Genomic DNA, 10,957 nt, shown 5'->3' with positions numbered 1-10,957 from the left:
AGGCGCCAGCACTGACTGCGCTATATGGACCATTTTCAAATCATGTATCCAGGGAAAATCTTAAGACCTCATGACGTCACAAAGTCGGTAACGTGACCTAATCAGCAAAGCTGGCGCAGCTGTTACGTGCAAGCAAAGCAGGTGATCCCGATGCACTCGTCTGCTCTTGGGAGCTACTGTCGTCCAGTTGAGACAAAACCTTCACCATCGAGTACAACTCATACAGATCCAAAAGCCAAACGGTTCTTCAGTGCATTCGCTTGCCGTGATCTTTACTTGAACCGACACCCGATAAATGCATCAGATCAAAAACAGCGTTGCAGAAATCCGGTCGGGTTGCCTCTTCGGATACCAGTTAACCAGGACGTGACACCCATGGGATGCATCAAAACGGAAGAGGCAAACTGCTCTCGTCGTTACGTCGGAATGAAGAACCATTTAGGAACATTCATTTGAAATTAGAGCCTGTGATATGATTTTGTGTCACAGCATTTGTTTAGCTTATAAGGGTATTTCCGTGTATAATACCAAAATGCGTTTTTTCATATTTCAATGTGTACTTATGAAATTGTTTAGGTTTACTGCTTAAGTTTCTCATGCATTCGGGTATTCACGTGCCTACCATATCTTATCCAATCGCAGCACTTTAGCCAATTGCATGCAGTCGGCCGCCGTGGCGCTAGTGTCGCTGTCGTCGCCACATCATCGCTGCGCCGCCATTTTCTTCCTCTTTCTCGGGTGGAGTTTCGGGCAGTGAAGGCGTGTGTGCGGGTGCTCCGCGCTCATTGTAGTACAATTTCGCTCTAGGAGGCAGCAGAATGCTTAAATTGTGCCCTGGTATGGGTAGGTTGTTACAGAGAGTACTGTACTCACCAGAAAAGTCACTGGTTGCCTTGAAGATAAATTGTAAAGAAAACTGCATTAAATGTGGGCTGAGAACCATGATACCAAGCCAAGCAGGCAGACCTTTCCATGCTGGTGAAGTTTTGGGCAAGGAGGATGGTCGCAGAGCTGTGAAAGTGCCCAAACCTGATGATGGAACTGAGGGTGAAGCAAGCATTGGTCTGGACTACAGGCTATCAGGTATGGATGAAACCATGTTTTTCTGCAGCTCATAACTTTTTGACATGTATACTCTGGTTGAGGAATGCACGGGATTTCAGGGAAGCTTCAACATATTGCTACAGGTGGTATCCTTGTGTGTTGTGTGGGCTTGCTTCACTAAACTGTTCCATTGTCTTTTGCCTGCTGATGTTTCCAGCTTGACCTTAGGTTTCTTGGGGAATGAGCATCCTTAATATGATGTGCTCCTCTCATGATTCTGCCGACTGGTTTCTTGTAACGTGGCTCGTGTTGGTTTGAATCCCAGTGCTGGTATGCCCAGATATATTTTGTGGTGCTTACAAAACATTTTGGGCACTGCATATTTGAGCAAGCTATTCTTCCATGTGATTTGGACCACATTGTTTTGTCTTTTGACTGGTGACATTTAATGTTATTAGTTGACTATTTTATGTGTAAAGAGTGAATTGCTTCGGTTGGTACTTGCCTACCACTGGAAGAGATGCTGCAATTACATAAAAAGCTGATTATTTTGGTGCTAGGGGTAAGAGTGTGGCTGTGATTTAGATAGAGTCCAATGATATCATCAGGTGGAGTTACCTTTTCCATTCAATGTATTGCCATATTGCAATTATAGATGCATGACAGGAAAAGCCAATAATCATGCTTGTTAGTCATATAATATGCTAAAGATCTAAAGTAGGAGGAAAAGCTACAAGCAAGGCATGGCTAAGGTGGGAATTATGTTTAAAATAAACTCCATGGTAAGTTGAGGTCTATGGATGCCTCAGTTTGACTACAGGTTCTTAGCCAAGGTTCTATAGGACATAATGGGATGGCCAGTTCTAAATCTGACAATATTGGTACAGGACATAGCTGAGCTTGATTGTCACTGTGCAGATACCATTGGTACCTGTTTTTTGTAGAGAGGATGTGCATATTTCTATGACTAAAACATGCAAAAAGTGCTCATGAGTATTGCCTTGCAGTTTGTTTTCTGGTATCCCACTTGCAGAGTCCTTACAGTTTTAATTGTTTTATATATAGTAGTTAAGATTGGGTTATGGAACCCAGTCCTGCATTGGAGTCTAGGTGGGGGTGTGATAAAGACATGGCAAAGTGGAGATTGAGGCACTCAAGTTTGTATTTATTATTTAAAACACTGATCAAAAAGAAGATAAGTTCAGGGGTTTCTAGTAGCATTTCCTGCATTTTGTTTGTGCATCTTTATTTTTGGGACAACCCTCATATCTTTGTTGTTTTACATTCACATGTTTCAGAGGCAAGCATATTTTCTGGCAAAGTACTCCCAGTGTCTCACTTTGTCTTACCACTCACATTTGTTTCAGAACAGACAGCACATTCCCAGATGAAAATACTCCCAATATCCTGGTGGACGGGGTGAAGTTCTCAGACCTGCCGATTTGCAGTGTGAGGGTCTCAAAGAACAACACAGTGTTCTCAATTTCTACATCTCAAGGTAAAAGGTGCTTCATGTTTCAAACATGCCATATGTGTTTGACTGCTTCGATCTTGTCATACATCGTTTGTGCTAGTGGTATTCCAATTTGTGTACTTGCTTGTGTTATTGTTTTCATTGTAGCATTCTGTATCCTGTTATTTATGATTGACTATTTGTAGCATTGATCAACTATTTGAAACATTGCTTCGTAAACTCAGCTAGGAGTTTAGGATGTGGTATGTTCGTAAAGATATCTTTGTATTGTTACAGGGCTTGTGAAGATGATACGTTCCTGTGGAATGGAGGGTTTTAAGAACACCAAGAAAGGTACAAATGTTGCTGCTCAGGCAACTGGAATTGCAATGGCTGTGGTAAGAAATACATCATTTGATTCTTAGAATAAGAATTTCTATAGGAGGGGAAAACCGTTCAGTTGTTTTTGAATACACTTTCAGGATAACATAGTGGTGTTGTACCATTGTTCATGTTCCAGCAGCTAGTACATTCAGGTCCTGAATTTGGCTTCATGCAAGCTATTGTGGTTGTTCATGATACTCACCATGAAAGTTTGTGAAGCTTTTCAGTTAACCTGTCTTTTGGCTCTCTTTGTTTGAAACAGCCAGTACCTATTTGTGATTAAGCACTGATATGCCAGGCTGCTCATGCTTGTCTGGTTTCAGAGAGCCTTGAACAAAGGCTACAAGAATGTCCGGGTGCTGATTCGAGGCCTGGGGCCAGGGCGCATGGTAAGTACATGACATGCAGAGAAGTGAGATATATGTGAAGCTCAATTCATGTGTACACACCATGCTGTGTAATTGCGGTTGTAAGCGCGCTGAGTGTTTTTAAACAGTAACATCAGTGGAGTTCATTTCATCACATGCTGTGCTCAAAATGTAGGTAAATGTGTATCCACCCAACAAGATATCACTACACTGCTGATTGTCATGACCTGAATGAAATTGGAATAGTATTTATTTCTTCCTATGTGTAAATAATTGACCACTGATTTGCCAGGTTAACCTCATTGATTTGGTTTGACCAGGTGAGGTCACTGGGGGATAGCTGTTCAAGAGTGCTGATCTGGTGTAAGGCTATAGAGGATACCTGATGCTATGTGCTGCTTTGAATCTAGCCTCATGTTTTGGGTGCTGAAATTCCACAGTCTTCTGGATGCCAAAGCTTTCACACCTAAACTGCCTAAGAAATTGGGCAAACCATACATTTTGGGAGTGTTGAAGGACTTCCAATCTGGTGGAGCGGGAGTTGTCAAGGATGCCCATGTTTCTGCTCTTGTTTGTGGCATCAAACATGGGCTATAGTCATTAATCTGGATTGCTGCATTGGATGTTTGGTGATAGGCATTGATGTGGCACCCTGCACTGGCTTGGGGAATCACCCATCCCCCCATGTGACAATGAGAAAACCATGTTTTGTGTTGAGCTTGTGACAAAGGATTGTGTTGTAAGACAGGATGCTTTATCATGTCATATGTCAGATTCTTTCCAGTTGCCCTCCATTTGGAGGCATTACTACTGTCGAGGGTGCCTTGGTCCAGGGTCAGCACAGCAGGCAGGGAGGGTGAAGGGGCAGAGGGCTCTTCTGCTGGCGGCAGGGGGCCATGTATATGGTTCTTGTCCCCTCAAAAGTTAGGAAGGCCCCCCTTTTGCCCGAACAAATGCTAGCTCATCTAGGTAACCTAAATTCAGATCAAGGTGGCCTTCATGACGGTACTTGAGGTTACTTCGTTGGGATCAAGATTTTGGCATGACGTTTCCCTTTTCTGGATCACGAGGCCACACATGCTCTAGATCAGGGTACCTCTGTTAAAAGGCTGCTTGCTGACCCTGGAGACCATCAATATGAACAAGGAGGTCCCAGTAATGAATGAGGGGCCCATGTTTTAAGTCGGGAGGCCCCGGGGAAGCAGTAGGACTCCCGTTATGCAATGTGGCCCCGTTAAGTGATAGGACGCCATTATGCAGTAGGGTCCGCTGTCATGCCTTTGGGCCCGGTTGTGTAGTAGGATGCGGTTATACCATAAGGCCCCATTATGGAAAAGGACCCTGTTATGCAGTAGGGTCCCCTGTCATGCCTTTGGGCCCGGTTGTGCAGTAGGACGCGATCATACCAAAAGGCCCCACTATGGAAAAGGACCCCGTTATGCAGGACTGCGTTCTGCGGTAGGCCCGTGGTGCAACAGGCTCGTGATGCAATATGCACCATTATCCAATTGGGTCTTGTTATGCATAAGGGTCCCGTTATGCCGTAAGCCTCGCTACGCAGTAAACATAGCCATAAAGTAAGGCCCGCGTTATGCGACAGGGCCCCCGTTATGCAAAATGCTCCTCTATGCGATAGGCCCCCTTTATGCAACAGGGCCTCCATTAAGGAATGGGACCCCATTATGCAATAGAGCCCATCATGCAATAGTGTCCCCATTATGCAACAGGGTCCTCATGCAACAGGCACCCGTTATGGCATAGAGCCGCCGTGATGTCAGGGCACCTGTTATGCCTTAGGACCCCTGTCATGGTATATGTCCCCGGTTATGCTACAGGGCCCCGGCTATGCCATAATGCCCCCGTTATGCCGTAGGGCCTCTGGTGCCTTAGGCCCCCGTTATATCATAGGGCCCCCGTTGTTCCATGGCCCCCCCCATTATTCCATAGGGGTCCCTTTATTCCATTGGGCCCCGTCATGCCATAGGGCCCCCGTTATGTCATAGGCCCCCGTTATGCCATAGGACCCCCGTTATGCCATAGGACCCCCGTTATGTCATAAGGCCCCCGTTGGGTCATAGGCCCCCGTTATGCCATAGGGCCCCCGTTATGCCATAAGCCCCGTTATGCCATAGGCCCGTCATGCCGTAGGCCCCCGTTATGCCATAGGGCCCCCGTTTTGTCATAGGTTCTCGTTATTCCAAAGGGCCCCGTTACTTCATGGGACCTCGTTATTCCATAGGCCCCCTTTATTCCATAGGGCCCTCGTTATTCCATAGGGCCCTCGCTATACCATAGATCCACCGTAGTGCCGTTGGGCATCGTTAGGCCATAGAACCTCCGTCATGCACTTGGGCCCCGTTATGAAATGGGCCCCCGTTATGTACTGGGGCCTCCGTCATGTAATAGGGCATCCGTTGTGCAACAGAGCATCTGTTATGCCAAAGGACATCCGTTATGCAACAGGGCCCCGTTACGGAATGGGGCCCCGTAGTGAAACTAAATATTCCGCCAATAACAAGAAGGCCCGTTGTCACGTGATAGGCCCTGTCATGGACTAGTAGGCCCCTTACAGAGCCAGCAGACCTGTTCGTGAACTATTGCGCCCCGTTATGAACTAGGGGACCTCTCATGATCTAGAAGGCTCCTGTTTTTGAGCTAAGAGGTCCCCGTAGGAGGCCCCATTTATGAAATTGGAGGCCTCTCGTTATGATTTAGGATGCCCCATTTTAAACTACAAAGCCCCGTTTTGGAATAGGATGCCCCTGCTGCGAATCGCAAGGCCCTCGTTTTGAGCTAGCATGTTCCTGTTACGAACTAGGAGGCCCGTGGTGAATAGGAGGCCCGGGGTGAAAAGGAAGCCCGTGATGAATAGGAGACACGTAATGAATAGGAGGCCCGTAATGAATGCAAGGCCCGTAATGAATATAGGGCCCGTAATGAATAGGAGGCCCGCTATGAATATGCGTATTATGAATACGGAGGCCCGTTATGAATACGAGGCCCGTTATGAACACGATACCCTGTTTTAGGTTTACAGGCAGTTCTATAAGCCATGAGACCCCTTTTCCGAAATAGGAGGCCCCTTTCATGTATCAGCAGTTTCGTAGCCGGGCCAGACTACCACGATGTGTGCCAGTGAAGCGACTGAAATGTGGATATTACAAAAAAGTATCGAATCCTTGATACCAAAAATCAGCAAAAGAAGTTAAAGGGGTCGCGCACGGGATCCAAAATTTGCAGTTTTTCAAGAAATGTTGCTTAAATATGACCAGTTACCCTCTGAAAAACGTGAGCACTTGCCTTAGGGTTATGTAAGTGCCACCATCATGAAGATAAGCTGTTGAGCTTTCTTTTCGTGCTACTTTTGATACATATCGCCTGGCTAGTTGACTTAGGCCGGCAAAAATATCAAATCTTACATCTATTCCGAAATAGTGCTCTCTCGCATATGTAGATGAGCAGCGATTATGCAGACACTGAGGCTTCCTATCACTGCCCCGTTGACGGCTGGGCGGCAGCCGGTGCCCTTGCCTAGGAACGGCTACCTTTTTGCAAGGTCACGGTAGGTCACCGTTCTGCAGGGCACGGGACGAAGGTTTACGTCTAGCCCCTTCACTCATAGGCTCGCGGTTGGTGAGCATTCCTTGCGACGGGGTTCTGTCGGCTTCGCAGCCTTGCGTCCTGTCACGCACTGGACGGTGTGCCTGTTGTAAAGTTATCTTTGGAATCTTTTGTAGGTTCGAACTGTGTAGCTCCAAACTTTTTCGTGTCATGACGTGACGAGACAAAAATTGCGTTATATGCTTAACCAGGCTAAGTGAAGCTCTTTTCTGATGCGCGTATGGGGAGTGCATTGTTTGGCACGTACGCTGAAATTGTAAGGCTGCAAAAACTAAAGTTATGTTTGGTACTACAAAATGTGTTGGATAAGTGTTCACAGTCCCGGGAAAAGTTTAGAAAGGGGAAGTCACCAGAGACCGTCGCATGTTAATTCCTCAACCCAATCCACTCGCTCCCCATCCATGGGGCTGTACCCATATACGGCCCTGACCCGTTATCTCCACCCGTAGCCCATAGTTTACATTTTTCAGGCATTCAATGGAAAGTGCTGGAAGTTTGAGGTACGTTTGTAGCCAAACTCGCTCTGTCTGTCTGTCATTGAGGCCTTACGACGCACTCAGCTGCTGAAGCTTAGTGGCGTCGCCTGCCTGTCATCTCGGCAGGAAGGGCGGGCACCGCGGGGAATCGAACCCAGTACCTCTGGTTTCGCAGACGCGTAGTGGTTAACGCAGACGCGTTTACCACGTTACCAACATCCCCCCAAACTTGCTATTTTGCGTCGTTAATTGCAAAAGTAATGCCATTGGAGTTAATGATGTCGGGACGAGTCGCGAGTAGTAACACTGAAGTGGCTTTCTTTGATAATGTACCAACATTTCGTAACGTCTTGCTCAAACCAGCACCCAAAATTCACCAACCCACACTGTATTGGACCAAATCTTTAGATGAAATGAGGGTTTTTCTATAGCTCGCACCCAAACTTGCTGCCTTGCAATAGTGATGGCAAAAGTATGGAGGTAATCATGACGAAATGGACCGCAAGCAGTGCGTTCGTGGTAGCAGTAACTTGAGGTGTCTTGTGTAACATTTCGTACGTCTTACCCCGCTCTCTGGCCCATGTTGATAATTTCTCCAACAAATTTTTGCACACCCAAACCGTTGCCCACCATATATGGGTATCCACGTGTTTATTCAACCCATCTTGATTCCTATTGTCGAGCGCCCTTACCCAAAACTGTCGAAAAGCTAAAGAAGGAGACGTGCAAAAGTGGCCTGAAAAAGTGCCATGGAGAGTTTTTACGGAGCTTCGGGTTTAAAAAAAAGCGGATCGTGGGCTTAACGCGCGCGCAAAGCGTGAAACATTGTACTTCTGCCACTTAAGATTCAACTTGTTACAACTGCATTATCGCCTGATTGTCTGGGAAGTTTGGAAGCATTTCAAGGTGGAAAGGACACACACAAGTACCCTTCTTCAAAACAATAGCTTGGTACTTTATCAAAACCCGACTTGGGTTCTTCATACAAGGTTTGAAAGTGGTAACAAACTGGGGGTGCTGACTATATCGCTTTTCCAATGTGATTGTTGCAGATTTCGGCACGAAAAAGGGTTCCATGTAGAGGCCTTCACGGGTACATTTCCTGTACCCATTTCATCTGCTACTCATGGTGATTCGTCCACATCCACCCTCTGCCCATTCCTATTCAGTGGTAGTCATCCGCCACCCATCCGTTTTCAGTTTGTCGAGCATTTTAGTTAGAAATTATGGGGGAGTTTAGAGAGTGTTTACACCCAAACTTACCAGTTTCTGTTGATAGTTGCAGAAATGCAGTGAATGCGTCTTATGACTAGAATAAACCTAAGCAGTAATATGTTTTAGTTTGGAAAAATATATCACCCGAGATATCACGAATGTTTTACCCGATTGCCCATACCCATTACCCATTACTCGTAATACCCGTAATTTGCCCGTAATTCCCGTCTTGGCAGATTTGTCACGATTTCAACTCTTTACTCGGCTGGCTATCTTGGGAATCGATGTTGCCTTCACTTGAGAGGGGACCCGTAGTTAGCTCTTCACTGGGAGGGCTCCCTTGGGAGTCGGTGGTCTCTCTCGGAGAAACCCGCCGGGCGATCTTCTGGATTAGAAATGGGACCACGCGTTTGGGGAGCCTCCACGTGGGGCAACCACGTTCGCTGTTCCGGTTCCACCTTCCCCAACTCCGTTTTCCGCTTGGCCTACCTCGAAACATTTTGTGGCACGCTTCATCTGCTAGCGGTGACTTTTTGTCAACAGAGGGTAAAGCATAACCATCGAGGTGCTACTTGTGGTTCTTTTTTGAAAAGCAGGCCCCGAAATAGAGGAACGCTCGTTTTTGGGTCAAATTCACGTAAAAAGATCACATGGCAAGTTCGTGATCTTGTTTTATTTAGGCGCCAAATGACCACTGCAGTCGGCGCGCCCGAAAACCGCAATAAACAAGATCTTGTTTTACAAATTACTAGTTGTGCCGTCAACCATCCTTCTATTTTCCAGCCTGGTGTCGACCTGTATCTGTCGATGCCAGGTGGGGACGGATGTACACGCAGGATGTGCCATCGGCGAACGAGGGGGAGAGGGAGGGGGGGGGGGGGGTACACAACCCAAAAATGTCCACTGAAAATCGAGCCTAGCGCGCTATAGAAGCGCGCAAGTTCTTGCGCTCCGGATCCTGCGTGTGCTCCTTATGTTTCTTTTTTATTTGCGTGCGAGAAACTTTTAACCCCTGACATGAATGACGTAAACGCACTCCATAAATTTGGTAAGGAGAAAGCACGGGCTGGCCTCCAATGGCTAATAGGTGCGCGCACGCCTCCTAGAAGACATCCGCAAAATTGTCTCGGGGCAAAATTTCCACCTAAGGACGGATATTGAAGGCAGATGTTTACGGTTGCAGACATCTGCAAAATTGTCTTCGGGCAAAAATTCCGCCCATAACCATACCACATAATGTGAGATATCAATTTTACCCGAGGAACCAAATTTTACTTCACTTCGCCGACCCTGCTGCCATCCCTGCAAGGCGAATGACAATTTTTCGACGTAGGGTATGCAGAATCGTCATGTGTCTACGTCAGCGATTGTATTAAGCTTTTCCGTGTTGACGTCTGCTGATCATATGGCCACATGCGTTACAACTTTTCACACTAGTTGACGCGTCTCCTCCGAGGGCGTGTAGTCAACCACCGTTGAAATCCAAATTATTGTTCAGGGGGGGGGGGGGGGCGGCGACGGGTTCAAACCGAGCACGAATGTTGGTTGGGAGGATGTGGGAGGCAAACCGACGGCTTTGGCTGCCAACCACTTATGCAGCGGACCGGCACGGCCGCCAGGCGGCCAGGTCAGACTCCAGGGGCTGTGGTCCTTGACCTTCATTTTCGGCACCCCTGGTCATCATGTACGCAGATCTTGCCTGCCAAATGACTGGTCCAGCATTCCAGTCCTGCCGTGAATATGGGGGCGTAAAGTGAATTTCAAAGCAGAAGTTTTCGTTTCTAGTTCCCTCTGTGTCATCAGTTTCAAGTGCGGCCTTCAAGGCTTTCATAGCTATTTGAACTTCGAGTACGTCTTCTAAAACATTGTGTTGTTTGCGGGCCTGCACCAGGGAAAGACTGGGGAGGCGCGGGCCTGTGATCTTCACATCGCGCCATTGGGTTTGTGTGCACAGAAATCGCCTTCCCTTGCCACTGGTCGCTGGTGGCGCCACCCGTGATGACTGCTGGCGACCTGGGGAGACTGAGATGCCTTATACTAACAGTGCCTAGTTTTGGTGATGATACAAAACACGCCTGTTCCTGAGTGAAATCCGTGCTTGTATTAGCAAAATCGGGGCGGAGTTCGGAGATGATCCTTGCCGTATTTTTTCAGGCTCATAGCCTGTAATGTATGTTTTTTTGTGTGCTTCCTACTGCCCATGCATGTATTATGACCATGTTTGTTTCATTGCAGAGCTCGGTGAAAGGCTTGCAGTTGGGTGGTTTGAACATCGTGTCTCTCACAGACGCGACCCCGGTGACGTGGAACTGCTACAGACCCCGCAAGGCAAGACGATTGTGAAAGGTTAGGTGCGTTGGGTGACCCCCTTCAGTGATGAAGCAAGAGAAAGTAAG

At 47.2% G+C, this 10,957-nt stretch overlaps 1 protein-coding gene across 2 annotated transcripts; it reads left to right on the top strand.

Annotated features, from left to right (window-relative positions):
- Window positions 1-717: 717 nt before the first annotated feature.
- mRpS11 (mitochondrial ribosomal protein S11) lies at window positions 718-10,957 on the top strand. 2 transcript variants are annotated; one of them, XM_037218292.1, is made up of 5 exons: window positions 718-1,083; window positions 2,417-2,542; window positions 2,795-2,895; window positions 3,205-3,270; window positions 10,797-10,929. In XM_037218292.1, exons 1-5 carry the CDS (start codon window positions 819-821, stop codon window positions 10,902-10,904), a joined length of 666 nt encoding a protein of 221 aa, XP_037074187.1. In that variant the 5' UTR covers window positions 718-818; the 3' UTR covers window positions 10,905-10,929. The 2 variants fall into 2 exon arrangements, 1 of the variants encoding a protein (XP_037074187.1); XR_005093906.1 differs by having other exon boundaries at window positions 719-1,083; window positions 2,412-2,542; window positions 10,797-10,957.

The sequence above is a fragment of the Pollicipes pollicipes genome, unplaced genomic scaffold (genome assembly GCF_011947565.3).
Source record: "Pollicipes pollicipes isolate AB1234 unplaced genomic scaffold, Ppol_2.1 Scaffold_4219;HRSCAF=4965_pilon_pilon_pilon, whole genome shotgun sequence".
Classification (NCBI taxonomy): domain Eukaryota; kingdom Metazoa; phylum Arthropoda; class Thecostraca; order Pollicipedomorpha; family Pollicipedidae; genus Pollicipes; species Pollicipes pollicipes.
Note: the sequence above shows the minus strand (reverse complement) of the source record. Positions and strands in the feature narration are given on the sequence as shown.